The 24,834-nt window shown below is 43.7% G+C and overlaps 1 protein-coding gene across 17 annotated transcripts in view; it reads right to left on the reverse strand.

Moving 5' to 3' along the window:
• The window catches only part of SYNE1 (spectrin repeat containing nuclear envelope protein 1), a 575,028-nt gene that overhangs the window by 450,903 nt on the left and 99,291 nt on the right, over positions 1-24,834 (reverse strand). For 12 of the 17 annotated variants that reach the window (XM_053292895.1, XM_053292877.1, XM_053292848.1 and 9 more), the window contains exons 4-10: positions 13,366-13,461; positions 10,189-10,272; positions 6,238-6,258; positions 5,332-5,424; positions 4,014-4,192; positions 1,670-1,866; positions 1,412-1,521 (exon numbers count right to left, since the gene is read on the reverse strand). In XM_053292895.1, the coding sequence (XP_053148870.1) occupies positions 1,412-1,521; positions 1,670-1,866; positions 4,014-4,192; positions 5,332-5,424; positions 6,238-6,258; positions 10,189-10,272; positions 13,366-13,461 (780 nt within the window). The remainder of the gene's footprint in view (positions 1-1,411; positions 1,522-1,669; positions 1,867-4,013; positions 4,193-5,331; positions 5,425-6,237; positions 6,259-10,188; positions 10,273-13,365; positions 13,462-24,834) is intronic. The other 5 variants (XM_053292839.1, XM_053292903.1, XM_053292867.1 and 2 more) reach the window with 1 other exon arrangement.

Here is a 24,834-nt window from a genome sequence, read left to right on the forward strand (position 1 = left end):
TCCGAGTGCGCGGGGAGGGAGCCCTGGGCGGCCGGATCGGCCGCCCACACAATTGCCGGCTCCATGACACAGCCGGCAGGGGCTGGGGAGCTCAGGGGCTGCGTGCCCCCCGGAAGCTCCAGTATGCCCTGCACGAGCGTGCAGGGCATACTGGGGAGACCCCCGGAGCCGGGAGGTGGCCTTTCACCTCCGCTCCAGGGGTCTACTCATGAGTAGCCGCAGCACGGAACTGCGCTGCAGCTATTCACGATCAGATAGCCTGGGTTTGCGGAGCGCTTGCTCCGCAAACCTGGGCTAAGGGGAGGAGTACTTGTGCGGGTTACCCGCTCTAGAACCACCAGGGTTGCAGCCAAGCCCGGTGGTTCTCACAATCAGCAAATCAGTTTTTGCTGATCGTGAGAATAGCCCCTTTAAGTGGTTTAAATCATTTCAGTTGTTTAAATGTTACATCCTGTTAATTGTTGTAATTGTTTAACTACTTTAATTGTTAAAATTGTTTTAATGTTGTACTGGACAATAGTTTGTAAACCACCATAAGCACTCTGATTTGGCTAAGAAATGTTGTAAATAAATGAATCATAATCATGTTGTTTTCTTCTTGTGATACACATACATCATATGTATCCCAAGGAGACATAAATATTTAATATCTGCAGGAACTATAAGGAAAATGCTTTGCTTTTGCTTTTACACAGAGTCTGTCATGGTCACTGTTGGGAACTGGAAATAACAGAAGGCCTGCACCCTTCAGCTGCAGAACTTGTGGGTTATTGCTGGGAATCACCAGTTGCATCTTCTCTGCTCTGCCATTTGTAAGAAGTTGAACAGATTGTCTCAGCAATGGCATTTAGACCTTGCCAAATAAAGGATAAGATTAGAAGATGGTTTGCTGATAAAATTGCTGCTCTTGGCCAGTACAACAGGGAGAGGAATCACACACACAAACACGGTAGAAACAGGTTTCTAGAGTCACTAATCAAAGTAGATTAGGTATTAAAGAGCAGGAAAGATTATCTTCCATCACCATGTTAGCAATTTGTAAATTAACTATTGCATAGTTAGATTTGCTGAACAGCTTAAATGTTTATAAGAAATTAGATTGGTCAGAAAATATTGGGGGGAAATTACATTCAGTTGCATAAAGCCAGGTGCAAAAGCTTTTGTTCCTTAAAGCATATTGCTGATTTCCCTTAAAGGTGGACTAAAGTTTAAGGCCACTATCTCCTGTTTTTCCATTGATCTGATCTACAGTTTCTCTAAATGGTACTTAATCATTCTTTCCCCACTGATAGCCCATTAATTAAAACTATTCTTGGCTGATTTTTTAAAACACCTATTATTTTGAAAATAGGGGGAACAACACACCTATTGGGTGTATCAGTTACTTTATACAATATAATTAAAGACCTACATCAGTCTCCTGTGAGTCAGTGGCTGCATTATGAAGATCTGGGTAGTGTTTCAGGAACTGCGCTACATAGGTCATAACTGATTTTTCATCTGGCTTATCCACATCCACATCTGAAACAATAAAGATGACAATAAATTAAGACAAGATGGAACTGCAGAAAGTACTATGACAAACACTGCCCTTGCAGCAGCAGCAAAAACAAAAAAACCTTACCTAAATATAAGCAAAGGCAAAATTGTTGAATAAATGTTATTCTACCTTCAGGATCAAGGAGCCTTGGGATTCCCAGTTCTGACTCTGCAATTGTAAAGGCCTCTTCCAGATTTTCCTTGTTAGTTCTTGTTTTCACTTTCTCCAAGTCTACTAGTTCTGGACGGATAGCATGAATAACTGAATGAAAGGCAACACCACTCCTCCAGCTTCGTCCAAAATCCTTGACTTCAATTCCGACTTGCCTTAACAAAAACAGCAATAAATAACCTTGTAACAACCTGTTACAAAACTCTTAACACTGCATCTTTATTCTCTATGAACTCAGGGCTAGGATTACATGTCTGACAATGTCACTCAAAGAGAACATACTCATCTACATTGAGATTAGTGGATTTATTAAGTTTAATATTTCTAGATGTAAATTTTTATGTAAGTGCCCTTGCCATTTTTCTTCTGTTCTTAATCATATGAGCTCCAACTGATGTCTCATTCAGCTGTCATGAAAGAAGTGCACACCAAAACTAAATGGGTAAGAACTAATAAACTCATTTAAAATCTAGATTATTCAAAGAATGTAGGGTAGATTCACAATACTAGCATTGCACACATAAGGTCCCAATAGGTGGGATCATGTCGCAGAAGGTGGTCTTTTAAATACCCTGTATCCAAATGATTTAGGCCTTTAAAAATGGTAAACAGCACCGTGAACTGGGTTTGGAAAATCAGAAGCCAATTAATATCAGATAATCACAGAGTTACAGTGGCTAACATCCAGACTAAAGAAGCAGACTAATGGAGAAGTAGATATTTTTGTGCAATGAATGCACAGCACATGCTATGAGGGAGCAGCTATTTTTGTCAATCCCTCTGGAGCCAACTGTGAGATCCCAAAAATATGTCCTTGAGAATCTTGCAGCCCTCAGGGACATATTTTTTAGGAATCTCCAGTTGGCTTCAGATTGTCACGCCCTCGAGCTCCGACAGCGAGGAGGAAGGTGAAGCTGTCAACTTTCCAGGCGATGCAGGAGTGTCTGAGGGGCAGAGCCCGGCTGTCAGTATTCATGAAACAGCTGTGGATAATGACTCTGAGCAGGCACAACAACCTGAGGCAGCAGAAATCGTGAAAGACCAATCAGAAGAAGAGCTATGTAACCAACCCCCGCTGACCCCCCAACAGCGGCATGTCACGAGACACAGGGATCAACTAGAGACTCTTAGGAAAAGCAAACGCCTATTGCAGAGGGCTGATAAGCCTTAAATCCCTGCCAGCTGGGAGCTCTCGTGGCTTGCACTATATATCACGTCGTCAGTCGGCTACTCCCTGCTGAAAAACAACATTCGTCACTATATGTCGACAGCGTGCAGCCAAGTCTGGTCGAGACCCTAACACAGATAGGAGGGGAAATGGACAAAAATTGCCCTCTCAGTAGCACATACTGAGGTGCTTCACATGATCAAAGTGAAGCTCCTCAAGGTTTTGTGCAGGGAGAGTGGGCTTAGCCCACTGTCCCTGGACACGAGCAGAGCACTCACCCTGGGCGGCCGGATCGTCTGCCCACACAGCTACCAGCTCCGTCATGGAACCAGTTGGAGTTGCAGGGATTAGGAGCCATCCGGCCCCTGGAAGTTCCAGGATGCCCCACGCAAGTGCACAGGCATTCTGGTGACACCCCCAAGGTCGGGAGGCTTGTAAGAGCCTCCTGGTTGGGGGTCTCCTTGCAAGCTGCTGTTGTGCAAAGTCGCACTGCAGTGTCTCACAACCAGGCACAAGCGCTCGCTCCGTTAACCTGGTTTAAGAAGAGGGGGAACTAGGCAGGCTAGCTGCCATAGAACCACCAGGCTCGCCCACAGGCCTGGTGGTTCTAACAATCACTAGAAACTGGGCTGGTCTCCTTTAGTGATCATCAGAATAGGTTCACTGTGTGCTTGTTGCATGCATGTTTCTAGTGATCGTCAAAATAGCTTCACTGTGTGCTTGTTGCATGTGTGTTTCATTAGTCTGGCTTTCAGCTAGCGACGTTAAAGTTCCACTCTCTCTGGAGAAAAATTTTTCTTTGGAGAGATATCATAGAAGTCATACAGAATAAGTGGTTTAGACTGTAGATGTTATCTTTTGATTTTTTTCAACCCCGAGTTATTTAGATTATCAAAGGTTGAAAATATTGTCAGAGTGAGACAAAATTCAGTGCAATGAAGTCCTATTTGAAAAAATATCATTAAAGTGAAGAGGTCTGTTCAGGATTTCAGTGTGATAAAAGAACTTTAATGTCAGTATATTGACTCTTGTTGCTAGTCTAACAACATCCAGTTCCCTTCTAAGTTCTTATTGATCTCCCTAATATCACAATACATTTCTGCATTATTTAGTATTAATCCTTGGATTACTTACCTTGCTGCTGTGTATTGCACCCATTTTAGCAAAGCCTTTTTTGCATTCCCTTGGACTTTGGTCACCACCTTCCGCTTGGATGGTGGACTGGCAGTCTCAGAACTGACAACACTGTCCACAGATGAGCTACTATTAGAGAGAGATTGCAGCTGTGGGAGATTGCTTGTAAGTTCTTCAATCTGCATAAGGAATAAAGACCATTAATTGTAATGGAAATAATCATTTTTGCAACAGCACATTTGCTTCAGCAACACAGTGAGAGAGTTAATAGAGTAGAACTTGTCAGTACCTGACACATTTATTGTCATCTAGACCAAAACGAAATGGATATGAGCTAATGAAGTCATATTTAAAATCTAGGTTCTAAGACAATATCTTTCAAAGAATGTAGGGCAGATTCACAATTACTAGCATTGCCCATTATACTGGTGTCATATGCATGCATTAGCATTTCTGCAAGGGAGCTATATATGTGGTTGTCATGATTTCTCTTGTTGTGGTGGCACTCTTTTGAGCCATACTCTTAAGCAAATTGCAATAGCCACATAATGCAGCATTCATGAGGTACCAGTAGACATGAATGTGCTTTCAGGTGACATGGATTTAAGCACCCTGAGCATTCTTGAGGTACTCAACAGTGAAGCCTGGTGAACTAGACTATGTGTGTGGAAATTTCATAGGTCAAACAAAACTGTTTGTTTGGTTTATACACTATAGGAATCCTCATTCCATTTCTTTCAACCTTGAGTTGTTCAAGCTAAAAGAAGTGAGGCAAAATTCAGTGAGTGCTATCAAGTCTCAAATGAGAGTGGATGGTATAAATCATTGCTTCCCCAAGACTTCTAAAAGCTGAGGTATATTTGTTAGCAGCACTTGGGGGCATGCTTTTCTCTTAAGCTGAAAAACATTTATCTACCCTCATAAGAGGCCCCAAGGATGGAGATTTCTACCATCTCTATCGTGACTGGAAAAAGTCAAGCTAGAGAAGCTGTGACTCCTACAAAGTACCTTAGAGCAGGGAATCTCAACGTTGGGTCCCCAGATGTTATTGGACTTCAACTCCCATAATCCCTAGCTCCAGTGGCCTTTAGTTGGGGATTATGGGAGTTGAAGTCCAATAACATCTGGGGACCCAACGTTGAGAATCCCTGCCTTAGAGGGTACTTGGACTCACAGACGCATTTCATTATTTTACTTCTCAATAGCACACTAATGTCCCCTGTCACACAGTTTCGGAATTATTGGTATAACTAGAGTAGGTTTTTCTTATTAAAAATGTTAATTCTTTTTTAAAGGAAAGGAGAAAAAAAACCTGTACCTGAAAATATAGAATTATAGTCCATATCAATCCCAGCACAATAGAAGGTCTACCATCAGCAATATCAGTTGAGTTAATGTTGACAAGCTTAATCTGTTCAGGGGGAAAAAAGCATGTAATTCACATACACAAGAGAAAGCCACAACAGTTAGGTGGATTGTGCACAGTTGTATATTTTTGAGACATGCTTGTAGACCAAATACTTGAACTATATATTTCCAAAATGGACAGCACACCTACATTTATCCCCTGGCAAGAAGAAAGAGGGGGGGGGGAATAAGCATGCATTTTTCAATTTAAGATTAAATTTTTCTAGATACAATCAATTTACTGGGAACCAATTAAATTAAGGGAGAAGATAGAAGTAGGCTATACAGAGAGCTCCAGTTCAACAAAGTTTATCAAGAACAATGAATGTGCCTTCACAACTGGCCTAGACAAGCATAAATGTCATCATCTGCTCCATCCCTTCCTCACTCATTGGTTGCTGCCTTCTCCAGGATCTCCTGCTGACAAACATTAATAGAACATTTCTTGTAGAAATGTACCTGAAATGGGAAACCTTCAAGATGCAAGGTGCATTTTTCTTCAGAAAGAGCAAAGAGCAACAGTGAGCGGGCAGGGAGGGGCAAAACTGAAAGCTTGAACCAGCATTCATTTTGCTGGTATGTTTGTCTGTCATTTCAGTTGTGAAGATGCACTGGTGGTATATGTGAAAAACTCATGGTGAGTTTGTCTTCTCCCTAAATCTCTTTCCCCACAAGATTGCTGCCCACAAGATTACCATAGACATAAAGTCTATGGTAATACAGTAAACAGTGGACGGATAAGATGCACCATTTAATAATTTTACTGAAATCTATTATATGACTGAATGTTTGATTAAAAAAAAAACACTCTACCAACCGGTGATCCTCTGTAGACGGACTTGCGTGAAAAACAAAGCAAAACAAATTAAATATACTTTATGTACATAATTAGTAGAATAAAGAGATGAAAAAGTAAAAGACAAGACAAAAATATGCATATGAGAATAGATATTTCTCATTCATGACATTTTTAATGAATTCCACATAAATTAGTAAAGGACATAAAGAACCCTTTATGCTTAGAAGAAAACTTATCCACACATTATAAAAGTAATTGGTACAATCCACCCATCAAACTATCAACTAAAAGCTTTCTATACCCTGTGGGTGGGATCCTTAAGTGCTGAACCCTAAAGTTTTCTGCCCCCCTTTTCACCACATCATGTCCCTGCACCCCACCCCACCCCAAAGTCTATTCTAAGGGTCAGGGGACTCTTGGAAATGGCCTGGAGTTTAGGTTCCTGCATAAGATGGGGAAATTTCCCAGAAATCAGGAAGAGGCACCTTGGGCAAGCAGAAAGCCTCCCATGTCTCTCCTCTGCATTTTGTACTGGCTTTACTTCACTTGTTATATTCATTCCAAAATCTCACCTTTTTCTCTTATATGCTCTGTTTCTCTTTAATTCCTCTCCATATTCTCTCCAAGAATTTTTATGAGGGGGTGCTAGAGATGTATGAACAGGTTTGATTCCAAACCTGTTCAACATCGAATTGGTTTGGTTTGGTTGCTTGATATCGGACCAAGCCCGCCTCCCCACCCGGCCTATTCAGGGGATTCTAAGGTGTTTTTTTAAAAAATCACAAATCCCCTGAACCCGAAGGGGATGGGGGTTCAGGGTGCCCCTACTCATCACTGGCCAGCTTTTAAAATAGACCCTGAGAGCCGGTACAGATTTCATGAGAGGCTGAGTAACCATTAGATCCAGGCTCAGCCCCTTTCAAAGCGACCTAGTTGTGGGGATGCCATGAGAATGTCTCTCCTTCCCCTGCCCCAGGGCCCACCCCCCAACTTGTAGAGGAAATGACTGCAACAATATTTGTTGTTGTGTTGTTGTGTAGCAGCTGGCCTGGCAAACATCTTACTAGCCATACCGCCATGACCAAGGTGGTGAGGCCACACACAGTTGGTCATCTGTTTCAGGCTGTAGGCTGTCCTGCATCTACTACCCCTGAGCCATGCCACTTTATTTTATTTTATTTTTCTTTTCACTAGATATTTTGAAGGTTAAAAGTGTGCATTTGAAGGACGTAAGAAGCTCCTTGAGGCACTCGAACCGAACTGGGCAACCCAGTTTTGTGCACCCCCCTAGGGGGTACCAGATAAAGCAGTGACAGTTCTTCTCCATCCTACTTTCCTAATGGATGTAGCAGTTGTGGCAGCAGCAGAAGCAACAGCATCTCCTTCTTCTCCCATCCTCTGAGGCTAAGTCGAGGAACAGCTACTGCTACTACATCAGTGAGGAAGGTGGGAAAGGGATGAGACTGAGAGACTCAGTGTCTGTGACAGCTCCTTTGGGGATGGAGCCATAGCTCAATGGTATGGCATCTGATTTGCATGCAGAAAGTCCTAGGTTCAATTCCTGGCATCTCCAGGCAGGTCTGGGAAAGGCTCCTGCCTGAAACCTTAGAGAGCTGCTGCCAGTCAGTGTAGTTAGAGCTAGATGGACCAATGGTCTGACTTGGTGTTCTTCCCCTCCTGCCTTCCCCATGACTTAGCGAAACAGCATACAGCTTTTCCTTCTTTCACTCTCAGAGGGTGAGAGGCAGACCCTCTGCTACCTCCACTAGATTAATGCAGAAGGTGGGAAGGGGAAGAGCCACAACCGCTGAGTTCCTTGGTGGTAGTGGCGGCGGCAGCGGCAGCTCCTCTTCTCCTTCCCACTGGTAAATAAGCTAGAGGCCCCATGTCATCACAGGTGTATTTGGAAAGAAGCCCATTTGCAGAAGGGAAGGGAAGTCAACTCTGCCACAACTGACACATGCAGCCACTGCCTTCTCTCACCTCTCTCGCTCTCCATCTGAAAATGGGAACATCCATTTGCAGATGGGGAGGCAGGTGGGGGAAGGCAGCAGTGGTGCCGCATCCTCCCCAGGATGAACCTTGGGGCCTCAAGGGTTGGCAGTGGGCCAGCTGATGCAGGTCTTGGATGATCCCTGATGCTGCCCAAGGGTCTTCGCTATTAACTTTTAATTAACTCAAAGATCACATCTTTCCTCTCATGCCTCCATCCATTTTCATTCTTTGCCCAAGACATCCATATGGTACAGTCCGTTTCATACTTTAAGAAGTTTTTCGGGGAGGGGGAGATCACATTTTTTAAAATTAACAAATTCTGCATTTCTCTTCCTCCAAGGCCTTCCTTTCTCTTTTGTATCTGTTTGCCTGGGGCCAAGGTTCTGCTATCTTTTATTCTATTGTTTATTCTACAATGTGCTAGGTTTTGTTTGTTTGTTTGTTTGTTTGTTTTTGGGGGGTGCTCAAGAACTGTTGCTGTTGTTCACTGAAAAGCCCCTGCTAGACACATTTGTGTGACAAGGCCTGCAGACCCATTTGATATGAATGTCCAGGCATCTTGCTTTCAGAATTTAAAAAAAGCCACTCCAGGATGCCAAGTTTCATAAACAGTTTCACGCCCTTCAAAAAGCACCATCTCTATTTTTGGGAACTGTTTGTGGGCTGCTCAAAAGAGTACAAAAGTGTTCACATGACGAGCAGAAATCTAACTCTGTTGCTTTGGAAACTGGGCCAACACATACTGTTTTTCTGTCCTGCGCCATGGCAATGAAACTGCTGCAACTCAGCATAGCAAAGCAGGAAGCACTGGCCCAGATGAGTGCAAATATTGTCTTTATCACTTTCAGTGGGATGCATTTTTTATTATAACATCCCAGCGCTCATCAAAATGCCCATTCTGGCAGAAGAGAGGGAGGAGCAGAGCCTGAGAGTGCATCCTTGTTTGCCTCAATAATGCTATCATATAACTCATCTCATCACATTCATAGTGAGATACACGATTAGGTGGGATCCTGAAGTGAAGGGAAAGAAAACTTTTTTTAAAGGGCATGGAAGAAGCAGCAGATCAGAGAAACAGTGACTGCAAATGGGCAAAAAACAGCATGAAAAAGTGCAAAAATAACAGGTGCCTTGGGGAGCTTTTTACATCCCACAAAGGTACACTTTTAACCTTTAAAATATCTAATGAAAATAAAAATAAATAAAATAAAGTCGCATGGCTCAGGGGTAGTAGATGCAGGACAGCCTACAGCCTGAAACTGATGAGCAACTGCGCGTAGCCTCATCACTTTGGCCATGGGGGTGTGGCTAGTAAGTCATTTGCCAGGCCAGCTGCTACAGCAGTAATTTCCTCTACAAGTAATTTCCTGGGGCAGGGGAAGGAGAGACATTCTCATGGCATCCCCACAACCAGGTCATTTTGCAAGGGGCTGAGCCTGGATCAAATGGTTGCTAAGCCTCCCATGAAATCTGTACCAGCTCTCAGGGTCTACTTAAAAAGTGATTAAAAGGAGCAAAGGTTCAGTAGGTGTGTGTGCCTGATGTGGCTGAGGTCCCTCCCTGCGTAAGTGCCCAGGAAACATATGAGAGGACAATCTTGAGGGGAAGACAAAAGAAGAGGTGTCCAAACCACCTCATTTCCTAATATCACACATCACTTAGTTTTGAGGTGACTCCACCAGGAGTTCTCCACTGAAAAGAGGCAAACCCACAAGGATCTGCAGCAGATCAATGAGTATGGATCCCTGCAGCAGAAACATCCATGGATCAGGAAATCCACCAGTGGCAGATCTGGAAGCATCAGAATAACAAGAGCCACATGGCTCAGGAACTGTAGAAAGCAGGAGCTTCCAGATGAACTTTGCAGCAGAAACCTACCACTGAAGTCTCTAGCTATGATCTATATAAAGAACTAAAAGTATGTTATTTGGGGTTGCAGGTGTGAAACAGATGAGGTAACACTGTTGAACCTACCCGCCGTCCTTCCAGAAACTTAAGGGCTATGCCAATGTTGGCTACTCCATGAATTCTCTTCAGTTTTCGTCCCTGTTCACAAGGCTTTAAAAAAGGGAAATCACAAGGATAATTAAGGAAGTACAGATCATAGTACTAACATAGTCTGAGACTGAACTCTTAAGTACACTTAGCTGAAAGTCAACTCAATGCAATATATGGGTCTTGTTGTCAAATAAATATGCAGGGTTGTGTTGTTGTTTATTTTAAATTGACCTTTTAAAGTCATTTTATTTTTTTCTGACTCAGCACTGGCTCTCTTCTTCCAGTACTGCATACGAATAAACTATAACTCAGTTACCATAAGCTATGCAGAGACCTTCTTGGAACAATCAAGTGGGGTCAATCACTGACCTCAAATAAGACAAAACAGTTAGCCATTTTATTTTGTTTTGCTCTGGACACTTATTTCTGACAACCCTGATAAGAACCTTGGCAGCTCCAAACTTTGCAGAATATCTTCAAAAACTAGAACCGGTTCTATAAACAGATCTATCTTTACATCCTTTATGTCTCTCACTTTGCATGTTATACACAGAAACTCTATTTTAATCTCAGTAATTTTGTTTGTTGTTGGATGTGATGAAATAATCTCCAAAACACTATGTGCAATTCTACCACAAGAGGGAGTATTTCCTTATCAAAATAGCAGAGAATATGTTCAAAAGTGCAATTTAACCCAGTAGGAATCAAAAGAACCCTAAGAGTCATAACATGATTAGTTGCTTAGTTTACAAGCAAGTTTCAATCTGAGCATTCAAAGTCTTGCCAGTGAACAGTAGGTTATGACTATGATAAAATCACATCTAAGACTTAAATGTTAAAATATTTTATAGTGAGTGAATAATCGAGGGATAAAGAAGCTTAATTTATCTGAAAGCCCACTCAGAAATTTCATTCAAAAGCACTGAGCCATACCCAGCAGATGCTCAGCATTATGGATCTCAAACCAGAGTTGGTTGGAGCTAAGCACCTAGCCTGTGGAATCAGTGCCACGCACTTCTGCATCAGATACCCTTGCTTCCTTCCCTGTTTTCCAGCTCAAGACACTTTATTATTAATAACTAATTGAGTAGCAATAAGCATCCCAATTTCATTCATTCATTCAATTTCTATACCGCCCTTCCAACAAATGGTTCAGGGCGGTTTACACAGAGAAATAACAAATAAATAAGATGGATCCCTGTCCCCAAAGGGCTCACAATCTAAAAAAGAAACATAAGATAGACACCAGCAACAGTCACTGGAGGTACTGTGCTGGGGGTGGATAGGGCTAGTTACTCTCCCCCTGCTAAATAAAGAGAATCACCACATTAAAAAGTGCCTCTTTGCCAAGTTAGCAGGGGTTTGTGATTCCCTGTACACATGCAGCAGATTTCAGGAGCTCTTTAGTTTTGTATATCTTGCTCCTGGTCAGCTGTTACTGGAGACCACTGCTTGTACTTTTGATCATGCACTTTAAATACCTGATTAACCCTAATATGCTCTTGGTTGCAGCATGTCAGCTTTGCTGAGGTGGAAAATTAAGACTAGTACCAAATGTATCCCATCCCCAAATTCACCACCCCATTCATATTTTGGAACCCTCAAAATGTTACATAATTTCACATGTTCGTAACAGGGTTTGCTTATCACTGGTGGTAGCATTTGCAACAGTCCCCTCCCCCACTTATGAAACCTTTCTTTGTGTGGTAGTAGTGAAGCTCCTTTCATAACTGATTATAAATCACCACTGCCCGGGGATAATGCTACCAAAATAACTCTTTCAACATTCATGAAATGTTGCTGCTATGCTACCAAACTAGCCCCCAATTTACCCAGAAGCATAGGGAGGCTGGTGGTGGCCCATGTGTGGTGGCTGCCACGGCCCCCTGGCCCCACTCCTGCATCTGACATCAGGCGCAGGGGGCCAGCTAGCCATGCCCCTGCATCTGACATCAGACGCAGGGGCATGTTCTCCCTCCCAAAAGGGCCGCATGGCCACATTTAGAAGAAAGATCGGCCCGTGCTGTGTTGGGCAGCACAGACGGGAGCTAGTCTCCCTGCCATGAAGGCAGGGAGGGCCATTCTGGGCCATGCTGCCAATGCAGTGTGGGCCGATCACCCTCCCAAATGGGGCCGCGTGGCCCCGCTTGGGAGGGAGGAGCAGCTCTCCCTGCCTTTAAGGCAGGGACAGTCAGTCCAGCCATACTGCCAACACAGCACGGACCAATATCGGTTCCAAATGGGGCCGCGCGGCCCCTGATTGGTGGAGGCCTGGGTTCTTTGAACCCATTCACCCAATGATGGCTCTGCCCCTGAATTTACCCCCTGCTTTTGTCATTCATCACCCAATTTTGAGCCAAATGTTCTTGGGAGAATTTTTCTTGTTGTAATGCATTTTCTGGTCTATGGATAATGCCACTGTCTGTTGAACCTCCTTTTGAGTATACACCCCTAGTTCTACTCCCTTCCCCTATGTAATCCTGCCTATAATATGATTTTGAATTTGAATTTGAATTTGTAATTTAAATATGGTCTACTTTCCATGGTACCTATGCTTTCTGATACCTCCTACTGACTGAATCTGATTCAGCTATGGTTGACCTAATTTTTATGTCATTATTTAGAGACTTTCCTTTACATGAAACTTTGGTAGGAGTACAATAACTGAAAAAAGTGTCCTTACCTAATGAGAACAGGATGTTCATGCTTGAATGGGCTACCCCATTCACCTCAGTGGAGAGAGCAGCTCTATTGGTGCAAACAAAGCCTGATGCTCTGCAGTTTTTATATGTTAAATTGTCTGCTTTACTTTCACCTTTAATTTCCCCCTCCACTACCATTTATTGGATTGTAGTATTTTTCCAATATTGGGAGTTATATGAAAGATAGTAGTTGTACTGAATATTTAGATGTAGACATTGTGGTGCTATGACAATCCAGAAGCTAGTATGTCCTTCACAATAGCACAACCAATAGAAAGAGATACAACTTGCTTATTGAACAGAAAAATCTTAGCATTCTCATGCCACATCAAAATATATGGGTGCTCTTTAAGAGACTTCAGTGTGCTGTATAGGCATGAGGGATAAATAATAAAGCAAATTTATAATGCAATAGAAATACTGTACATTGCAGAGGAAAGTAGATGCTTACCAGTTTTTGTCCTGAGAGAACTTCCAATAGGGCAATCAGTACTATCCCTTCTTTGATATCTTCAAATAGATCATTGACTAACATTGGAGGATTGCGCTGGGGAGGGGAAAGTGCAGGAAGAAATCAGATGCAGATATTGGGTTATAAACTGTTACTGCCATGCTGTTGATCCTGCTCCCTGCTGCTGTCTACTATCATCTAATTTTTGAAAAGCTGAGTATTTTTTAAAACTTAAAGATAGTGCACTTATTTATTTATTTGACATATTTCTATACTGCCCAGAAGTCACGTCTCTAGGCAACTGCAACAAAGCTTTGTTTACAACAAAGCAAGCAAGCAAGCAAACAAACAGAAAAAGTTAAAACATTAGTTAAAATAAACAACAAAAATTAAAACACCAGTTAAAACAAAGTAAATGATACAGCAAAAGTTAAAACACTACAACAACTCAAACCTTAAAACATTTTAAACAATGTCAAAACTATTAAAACAATATTTAGTTAAAAGCCTGGGTGAAGAGATGCATCTTTAAAGACTTTTAAAAAGTTGTCAGAGATGAGGAGGCTCTTATTTCAGCAGGGAGCATATTCAAAAGCCTTACAACAGCAGCAGAAAAGGCCCATCCCTGAGTAGCTACCAAACGTGCCGGTGGCAACTGTAGACTGACCTCTCTTGATGATCTCAAAGGGCGGTGGAGTTCATAACAAAGAAGACGTTCTCTTAAATACCCAGGGCCCAAGCCATTTAGGGCTTTATAGGTTATAACCAGCACCTTGCATTTTGCCAGGAAACTTATCAGCAGCCAGTGTAGAGCTTTCAAAATGGGGGTTTTGCCCTCTCCCGATGATGTTGACATGGAAAAATAGATTTGGATGTCATCAGCATACTGACAGCACCCTGCACCAAATCTCCTGATGATTTCTCCCAGCAGTTTCATGTAGATGTTAAACAACACTGGAGACAATACGGAGCTCTGAGGGACACCATACAAAAGTTCAGATTTTGAAGAACAACAGTCTCCAAGGGACACCATCTGGAACCTGCCTGAGAGGTAGGAGCGGGACCACTGCAAGGCAGTGCCTCCCAACCCACTCAGACGCTCCAGAAGGATACTATGGTCGACAGTATTGAAAGCCGTCGAGCGGTCCAAAAGGACCAACAGAGTCATACTTCCTCTGTCCATTCCCAATTGGAGATCATCCATCAGGCTGACCAAGGCAGTCTCCACCCCATAGTCCTCCCGAAAGCCAGTTTGAAATGGTTCTAGATAAACAGTTTCCTCCAAAATCACTATATGGAAAAGGCAGATCAGACTAGATATCCTGGCATTATTTAAAAACAATTACACTATTTTAAATTACCTCATGGAGGTGTACTATTAAGATATGTGGAGTGCATCATAAGTTTGTGCACTAACCTCCACACCTCATCCACTCCTGAGAGCAAATTCTGACCTCTCCTCTGTTGGCCTTAAACACAGGGTGGCTTCACATGTCATGGTGGCAAGTATATTTCTGCCAATTGTTGATTTCCTTCCTGCTGAGCTAGTGCTTCCATGTTTTATTCCCAGTGTGTCATCAGAAACTAACATTGTCAGTTTACCCAGCTGCACTTTCTTCTAAGAACCCAGCATCTGTAACAAACTTCAAATTGATTATAGACCAATGGTTCAAGTTTCTGGGGACTGGCAGTTGGCGGAACCCTACTTGTCACCATGACATGTGAAGCTGTCCACAGTTAAATGTTTTGTTGGTGCTGATGCTAATCACAACTAAGCCTAACTACAGTTCCTGATTAAGCAGGCTATGAAACAAGCTTCAAGTCTTACACCATAGTTAATATCAATAACTCCATAGACTGGAAACCAACTAGTACTTTCGTGTATAAAAGGAATTCTGTTCACACAAGTGGGAAAGGCAATTTTAGCTGATCCTCCCTTCCATCTACAATTCTTTGTCCTCTGAAAAGATGTTCCTGAGAGCTGGGGATTCCATAGGAGCAGATTCTCCTAAGGGAATTCTTAGGAACAGGATGGAGAATCCTTAGATGCATAAAGCAGTTGAAGTAAGCAAAGACTGGCAAAAATTGCCCTCTCCCCTTTGTATGAACATTTCTTCCATTCACTAAAGAATCACTCCCTTGTGTGTTATCTATTATCTGTTCGCTGCTTTTGGTTCTCAGCTTCTGTATTTAAGTACCTTCAGCTAGCATGCTAAATGGAGCACTGGGGAAGGTGTTTCACACTTAAACATTTGCTCGGTTCTCTTTTAGTTTACATGTTTTGTAGGGAAATATATAAGTTATTTTAATATCTTTTACACATTAAAGAGGTCATTAGAAGTTTGTCTTTGGAGCAATGCAATTTTGAAATACAATTGTATTTCATTGGTGGTATATCGTCTCATTCACAGAAGTACTTGTTGGAATCTAACCCACATTTAACTATGATAAAATTGATGGGGAGAATCCATATGCAAAAGTAGCCTGCATTGTGAAATTATGACATATAGTGCTTGTTCAATATAAACAGAATGTGGTACTGAGCACCAATTTATAATAGCTGAAATTGTTCCAAAGCAGAAAACTGGAGCTAAAAAATACAAAGATATGATCAGTTTTACCTTCCCTAGTAACGTTAATTACACAGTATCAGGACAAATAAATCACTTCTCTCCCACCTGTACCAATTCTGGAACCATGAAATGGCTGATAAGGAAATTCTTTGAGCCTTAGGTAATGGGACATGTGATTGAATCCTTGACTTAATTATTTTTAAAAGGCCATAAGTTTTTCTTATTAGGGCAACTAGTAGCTGGGGGAAACATCTAAACAGGCAAAATGGCATGCCAGGAAATGGCTAAAACTGCACTCCTCAGCATTAGTGTAACAATCCAATTTGAGCTCCCAGGGCTGAATTTTAATTTTAATTACATTTTAATAATTTACATTATTTAAAAATAATGTAAAAGAGATAGGCAATCCAAGCACAGGCCATCTGGTCTGGCCTTAAGTTAACAAAGTGGCAGCAGCAGTGGTGGCTCAAGACATCTGCTTGCCTGAGGCAATGTCACTCCCTTGCAGGCATCCTCCTTCCCCTTCCCCTTTTTAAAATTGGGGGGCAAGGTGGTATCTTTGCACCTCACTGGTGCCCCAAGAATCTGCCGCCTGAGGCAACTGTCCCACCTTGCTCTGTGGAAGGGCCACCCTTGGGCAGCAGAATTCTCATTTGAGTTGAATGCTCTGCCCAACTGCCCTTCATAAAATGCTAGAATGAATGTAGGAGCCTTGCTTTTTTCCATGCTTTACACACTTCCTCAGTGGTACATGTTTATTTTTTACTAGAAAACCGCTTTTAAATATTCTAGGTGCAAGTAAAATAGGGTAAGGCTCTCAGGCCTGGAAACCCCTCCCCCTGCCACTAATGGTACTCTGTTCCATCCTCCCCCCCACACCCCAGGATAATTACATATGCTATTCTTATTCTTATTCTTCATCATCTTTTGATTGCTTATAGCCAAAGTAATTACAATATAATATATGTTATTAGACTGCCATCTATTCAAAATATTTATGATTTATAACCTTTTCCTATTTGTAACTGGGAAGAAGAAGGAAGAGGGGAACAGCTTAGGTGGGGCACTGACTGTCTTTTGCTTCTACCCCACCTCTTCTCCAGGTGTGTTACATCTCCTGGGCTGCTGCTGAGCTGGGGCTTCTGCCCTTATATAGGGCAGGCTGGCCCAAGGGCTCTCGTCCTTGTGGCTCTCAGCCGTGGGGCGAGCTGCCTGGGGCCCCAAATGATCTCTCTCCTCTGCCTGAAGATCCGTCTTCCCTTAATCGAGAAGCTAGCAGGAGTTTACATCAGCCTGGTTCTGGTTTTTATTAAGCCAAGTGGCCGTGGTGGGTTAGTCTGGGGAGATGTGTCTGGGAGAGCGAAAAAGTGGGTCTGGAGTGGGGGCGGCAATATCACGGGTAGCGGGCAGAGGGAGGTATGGCGGTGGGAGTTGGGCAGGCCGTTACAGGGGAAATCGGTCCAGGCAATTGAGGTCTGTTCCTTTTTCTGGCCCTTCTCCCAACCCTCTGACCCTAGGGAGATCTGAGAACACTCCTTCGAGGATTAGGGTGCTGCTGCTGAATGCCAGGTCAGTTAACGCAAAAACATCTCTCATCCACGATCTGATTGTGGATGAGCGTGCTGACCTGGTATGTGTGACGGAGACCTGGTTGGATGCGCTGGGCGGGGTCGGTCTCTCTCAGCTTTGTCCTCCAGGTTTCCAGATCGTGCAGCAGCCCCACCTCGAGGGTCAGGGAGGAGGCGTTGCAGTCATCTTTCGTGAGACTCTCCCCGTTTCCAGGTGCCCGGTCAGGCAATCTCAGAATTTCGAGTGTTTGTCCTTGAGGGTGGGCCTCCGAGATAGGCTGGGGATTCTGCTGGTGTACCGACCACCCTGCTGCACTTCAGTCTCCCTACCTGAGCTGGCGGGGGTGGTCTCGGAGGTGGCCTTGGGTTCCCCCAGGCTTATTGTTTTGGAGGATTTCAATGTCCACACCGAGGCCCCCCTAGTGGGTGCGGCTCAGGATTTCATGGCCTCCATGGCAACCATGGGCCTGTCTCAATTGGTATCGGGCCCTACCCACGTGGCGGGACACACTCTGGATCTGGTTTTTGCCGACCGGGAAATAAATGATCTGGAGGTGGGGGAATTTGAGACCACTCCCTTGTCATGGACAGATCATCACCTGGTGGGGTTTAGTTTGACTGCTCCATCTGCCCTCTGCAGGGGTGGTGGGCCGATTAAGATGGTCCGCCCCCGGAGGCTTATGGATCCGCTCGGATTTCAGAGGGCCCTCGGGGAGTTTCCAGTGTCCAGAGCTGGTGACCCTGTCGAGGCCTTGGTTGATCTCTGGAATTGAGAGATGGCCCGGGCTGTTGACACGGTTGCTCCTAAACGCCCTCTCTGGCTTGGTGGAGCCTGTTAGGCTCCTTGGTTTTCCTCGGAGCTTAGGGCGATGAAGCAACTCGGGCGATGGCTGGAGCGACGCTGGAGGAAGAGTCGTCACGAATCCGACCGAATACGGGCTAGAGCCCATTTTAGGGACTATGCCGTGACGGTGGGGGCGGCGAAGAAATGCTTTTTCTCCGCCTCCATTGCGTCTGCTCAGTGCAGACAAACAGAGTTGTTTCGTGTGGTGAAAACCTTGCTCCACACATCCCCCCAGACAATGGGGGAGGAGTCATCTACGGCTCTTTGTGATCGGTTTGCCTGTTGCTTTGCAGATAAAGTCGCTTGCATCTGTGCTGACCTGGACTCCAGAGTTTTGGCAGTTCCGGCAGACGTGCCTTTGGTACCATCTGGTCCCGTTGTGTTGGATTCTTTTTGGTTGGTGCGGCCTGAGGATGTGGACAAGATCCTCGGCAGTGTGCGGGTGACTTTGTGAGCTCTTGACCCTTGCCCTTCATGGTTAATAAAAGCTGCCAGGGAGGGGACAGGCAGATGGTTGGAGGTGATCGTTAATGCTTCATTAAGGGAGGGCAGGATGCCATCGTGCCTTAAGGAGGCAATGGCAAGACCATTATTAAAAAAGCCCTCCCTTGATCCCTCCAACCTGGACAACTATAGACCTGTGTCTAACCTTCCCTTTTTGGGCAAGGTGATGGAGCGTGTGGTGGCGTCCCAGCTGCAGAGGGTCTTGGATGATACGGATTAACTGGACCCTTTTCAATCTGGCTTCCGCCCCGGGTATGAGACTGAGACTGCCTTGGTCACTCTAGTGGATGACCTACGCCAGGAACTAGACAGGGGGAGTGCATTCCTGTTGGTTCTGCTGGACCTCTCGGCGCCGTTCGATACCATCGACCATGGTATCCTTCTGGGCTGCCTCTCGAGTATGGGAATCGGAGGCACTGCGTTGCAGTGGTTCCGGTCCTTTCTTGAGGGGAGGGTCCAGAAGGTGGTGCTGGGGGACTACTGCTCGGCCCCATGGCCGTTGGCCTGTGGGGTCCCGCAGGGATCGGTCTTGTCCCCCATGCTGTTTAACATCTACATGAAGCCGCTGGGAGAGGTCATCCGGGGATTTGGACTAAGTTGTCAGCAATATGCGGATGACACTCAGCTCTATCTCTCCTTGTCATCTGATCCTAGGGAGGCGGTGGATGTCCTGAATTGGGGGCTGGAGGCCGTGATGGGGTGGATGTGGACTAACAAACTGAAATTGAATCCGGATAAGACGGAGGTACTGTTGGTCAGTAGGCGAGCCAATCGGGATGAGGAGATTTTACCGGTTCTGGATGGGGTTGCACTCCCCTTGAAGGAGCAAGTACGCAGCTTGGGGGTACTACTGGACCCGGCTCTGCTTTTGGAGGCTCAGGTGGAGGCGGTGGCCAGGGGTGCCTTTGCACGGCTTCGGCTGGTGTGCCAGCTGCGTCCCTTTCTCGAGAAGGCAGATCTGGCCACGGTTACCCACGCCTTAGTCACGTCGCGGCTGGATTACTGTAACGCGCTCTACGTGGGGCTGCCCTTGAAGAATATCCGGAAACTGCAGCTAGTGCAAAACGTGGCAGCGAGGGTGTTATCTGGAGCTGCCCGTTGGGAACATATCCCCCGCATTTTGAAAGAGCTGCACTGGCTGCCGGTTCGTTTCCGGGTCCAATTCAAGGTGCTGGTTTTGACCTTTAAAGCCCTTAACGGTTTGGGCCCGGGGTATTTGAGGGACCGCCTGCTCCCAAGGGTTGCTGCCCGCTTGACGAGGACATCTGAGGGGGCCCTGCTCCGGGTGCCGACAATGAGAGAGGCCCGGCTTTCGTGCACTCGGGACAGGGCCTTCTCTGTTGCTGCCCCTAGACTCTGGAATGCTCTCCCGGTGGCCATTCGTTCCTCAGACTCCATCACGGCTTTTAGAAAGCTTTTAAAGACTTGGCTTTTTACCCAGGCTTTTACATGATCGTTTTTACTGCGGCTTCTCTGTGTTTTTATCTGTTATGTTGTCGTGTTTTTATGCTTGTTTATATGTTTTTAGCTTGATGTTTTTATTGCTTGATGTTTTTACTGCTTTTATTGTATGTTTTAATTTTTGTAAACCGCCTTGGGGTTTTCTTTTAACAAAAGGCGGTATAGAAATGTAAAAATAAATAAAATAAATAAAAATAAATATTCACTCTTCTTAATGAAGTATTCTATGCATCACAAAGATCTATATATTTTTTCATGAATAGAAGGGATTGTTTAACAATATTGGATTGGATCCTAACCTTGTGCTCCATGAACAGAAGAAGAGCTGCGCTTGTGGAAAGGGTGCTTCAATGAGTGAAACATTTCCTCCATGAATGGAGAGAGCTTCTGTACATAGAGCATGAGGCTAGGATTCAACTCCTTGTTTCTTTCTTATATTTTTTTAAATACTAGAAAAGTAAAAGAGAGACAGGATCATTTCTAGAAGAGAAGAACAGAACACAAAAACATATGTTTTTGATACAACATATAATTTTCCTTTTGCTGACATTTTTCCAGGCCTTACACTGGATAAGCACATAAAACTAAGGAAGGTATGACAATGGATGCTATTAGAGTGACAAAACTGCCTTTCTAGCCTATAGTTGTTGGAAATTCTAATCACATTTGCTGTCCACTCTTTTCCTGTCCATGATGCTTGGAAAATATTAGACCATCAGTGCTGCTTGTTCTCTACCATGAATTCTACTGTCTTACACCAGCTTTTGGCTTAGCGCAAGTAATGACACCTGAGTAATGACAGCCATCTGGCAGGGATGCTGTAGCAGTTTCCTGCACTGAGCAGGGGGGTGGATGAGAAGACGTCCAACTCTAACTTCCTATGATTCCATGAATATAAAAATCTGTGTCGGTTCTCTAGCTGCTTGTTGGATAATGCAACAGCAAGACTTTAAATCTAAAGTAGCCAACTGGACAGTAGTAGTGGTGTCAGTACAGTTAAGATGCAGAGTTGTTTCAACATTCTGCCTTTATAAATCCTGAACATTCTACTGGTCATAAAATTGAAACTGGTTTTTCAATCTGCCCAAACATTTTCATACATCAACTAGGTGACAAGTGACACAACCCTTCCAAATCTGAAGCAGATCTGATGTAAAATGACTGAGATGTAGCTGTTTAAATATTATCCCTTAGAGAAAAAATTAATATAAAACTAATATTTAAGACTGATTATCTAATTATAATGGATTTGGGAACTAGAAAGTAGTATATAGCTTTTTCCTTATTGGACAGTTGTTCAATATATTCTATAATAAGATTACTACTAGGCTATTATAAACTGTTTTCATTTTAATATAACAATGCTAGCACACAACAGAAGGCTAGAGTTAGCAGTATTCGTTCACTTATTATTCTCAGCATGAAAACAAATATGAACTTAGCATTTTTCTATTTCTACTAACATTGATATTGAATGTTTCCCTACAATACAAATGAAATATAGCTTAAGTTGGTGAATGTGCTACCAAATTAAGACAACTTCACTTTATTAAATTTATAGAGCATTTTCAATACACAAAAGTAAGGTAACTTGTACATCAGAGAATACAAGGTTAGAAGCATAGCTGAGACTGCAGTTCTGGTTCATTAACATCTCTCTGAGTTTTTCAGTTAAAGTGGTGGGGATAAGGAATATATCTAACATGTTGTTATACTAAATGTTCTTCTATTCATTCTGCCTATAAATAAAAGCAGATAAACAAGATTACATAATAATGAAAAGACATTTTGAGATGCTGTGATTTTAAATACAAAGGAAGTCCTTCACATTAACCTGGTATAAGAGCTGCCATATATCAAGTTAGACCCCATTATGAATTCACCTTAGCCCCTATTCACTTGTTCAGTAAAAGCGCTGCTGTAACCATGCACAGCAGTGCAAACGAGTCAGAAGACCTGCCCTCAGTCTCCTTGTGCCACCTGCTCACACACAGAGCAGTGTTTGTGTAAACAGGAAAGCACCATATCTGTGATGCTGGCAGCTTCCATGATTCTGAGGTTGGGGCAATCCAGCTTCGAAATCACAGAAGCACCCACCATTACAGATATGGCGCTTCCTTATTCACACAAACATGGCTCTAAATGTGAGCGGTGGGGCTACTGACAGGTCAGGGACAGGACTTCTAACCTCTTTGCGGCCCTGTACACAGTTACAGTGACACTCTTACTGAACAAGTGAATAGGGTTCTTGTTTCTTTTACTTGTGCAGCATTATTTTTAATCCAGCATAGATAGCATTCTCTGAAACCTAGCATTTGCTCCACCTCTTCAGTAAGGCATTTCATGAATAGAATGGGAACAAATGTCAGGAATACTTCTGGAGGGAACATCTTTTCTTAAGATAGGGAGTTGGGCCAGGTAATACACTGAGGCGGGTCTCACGATCAGTGAGACCCGCCTCGAGAGGGTTAGCGGGGAGAGCGGGCTTAGCCCGCTCTCCCTGCATATGAGCAGGCTGCAGCCTTGGTTGGCCGCCCACACGACTGACAGCTCCGTCACGGAGCCGGTAGGGGCTGCAGGGATCAGAAGCCACGTTGCCCCTGGAAGTTCCAGCATGCTCTGTGCAAGTGCGCAGAGCATGCTGGAGAGACCCCCGAGCCAGGAGGCTGTTTTTTAGCCTCCCAGTCGGGGGTCTCCTCGTGAGTTGCCATGGGATAGATCCGCGCCACAGCAACACACAATCGTAGAGCCCAGGTTAGCGGAGCACTTGCTCCGCTAACCTGGGCTTAGGGGAGGGCTTCGCAAGTAGGTTACCCGCTTTGCGGCAAATGGGCTCGCTTGCAAGCCCGGTGCTTCTCACGATTGGCTAAAATCGGGCTAGGCTCCCCTAGCCCAATTTTAGCCAATCATGAGAATAGCCTCACTGTGTTCATTCTAACTCCATGGTTCCATGTTCTGTCATATATTCTGCATGATGTCACCCCACAAAATACTTCCAGTAGTAAGTAAATAGATGTTCGGTTCCAGTGTCTTTGTATCCAGCAGCAATTTTTCTTCCTCAATACTGATGTGTTCTACTAAGTGACAAACGATACATGTTATGTAAAGGAGGTGTTGGCCTTTTCATTTTTCTTTTGTTTTTTCTAAATAGTAGCTACAGAGGAGTGGGTTGGGACTGGAACCACAGTGAAGGGGAAGAGGATTTTATCTCATCCCCTCCTGCAGCAATCCAATGTATCAAATGCTTCAAAACAAAATATCAAGAAATATGATCTATTTTGACATTATAAGGACATTATGATCTTTCTGAAAGCAGGTATGCCTGGACATTCTGAAACAGGATGGTATCTTAAAGACCTCTCCATCATATGAATGCCGGTGGAAATGGTATTTGGACACAATATCTGCATTATGCAGATGGTTGAATGGATTTTCACTTTACTTCTTGCTAAAAATCAAAATACAATGATGTAATAGAAAACAGCCATAAACCAACTCACAACTAACCTTATTGCAACCACAGCACATATGGTCCGGGGTTTTGTGTTTAGCAAGTATGATATTTAAGAGGGTGCATGAAGACATAAAACATTGTTGGTGAGAAGCCATCATCACAAGTAATGTTGTGAGCACAGCAGGAAGCATATGAATTAAGTGGAAGCCTTTTCTAAAGGTCAGCACGTTGGCTTTCCCCCATACTGCTGATTCACTTAAATGTATTAGTTCAGAACTGATTACTAATAAAACATATGGGTCATGATGACTTTGGTAGTAGGAACATTGCTTAATGGAATTCCTCAGCAACAACCTCCATTCAAGCATGATCCAGCCAATCTTAAGCACTTTTAACTCTCCTAATCATTTCAGTGGGGTATATTTAAGCACATAGTTAAAAATTAAGATAATAATTTCAATTTTTACTATCCAGGGTGGACCCAGCCTTGCTGAAGCTGCTGCAGAATGGATCATAGAGTGTGCTTTGCAGAGCTGCACTTCAGTCACTGGAGCTCCTATTGTTGCCATGGCTGCTATGCCCTTATAGCAGAATACAACAGATGAATTAGTTCACATGATCAACAGAGGAAAGTAGTAGGGCTCTGGTCTTGCCCTAACTTGGTTAAGAGCAGGTTAGCAAATCTGGGTTACCATGGTCTGAGAAACCAGGGCTGGAGGGATTTTTGTGAGTCTGCACAAGCACTGCGAACTAACAAGATGTGAGTAGTCCAGCATTTAGCCTACTTCTGATGATTATGTGAACCAACCCATTTATCTTCATTTAGGCTTAAAGAAAATAAGTGAAGACTAAACTTCAAGTTCAAACCTTCCCTTCTTCTATACTTTTCTGTTCAATAAATATTCTCTGACTGTTAATTTTGAATATTTATTTTTGTTAAGCTTAGTTCATTTCGTTGTTGAAGGTGCTTGTTCACTCAAGGACCTGGAAAGTTGGTGTCAGTTCTAAGTACTTGGACAATTATCCTTTGCCATACAAATGGGAATTTAGCAGAGTTCAAGCAGT

Source organism: Hemicordylus capensis, chromosome 1 (genome assembly GCF_027244095.1).
Source record: "Hemicordylus capensis ecotype Gifberg chromosome 1, rHemCap1.1.pri, whole genome shotgun sequence".
Classification (NCBI taxonomy): Eukaryota; Metazoa; Chordata; class Lepidosauria; order Squamata; family Cordylidae; genus Hemicordylus; species Hemicordylus capensis.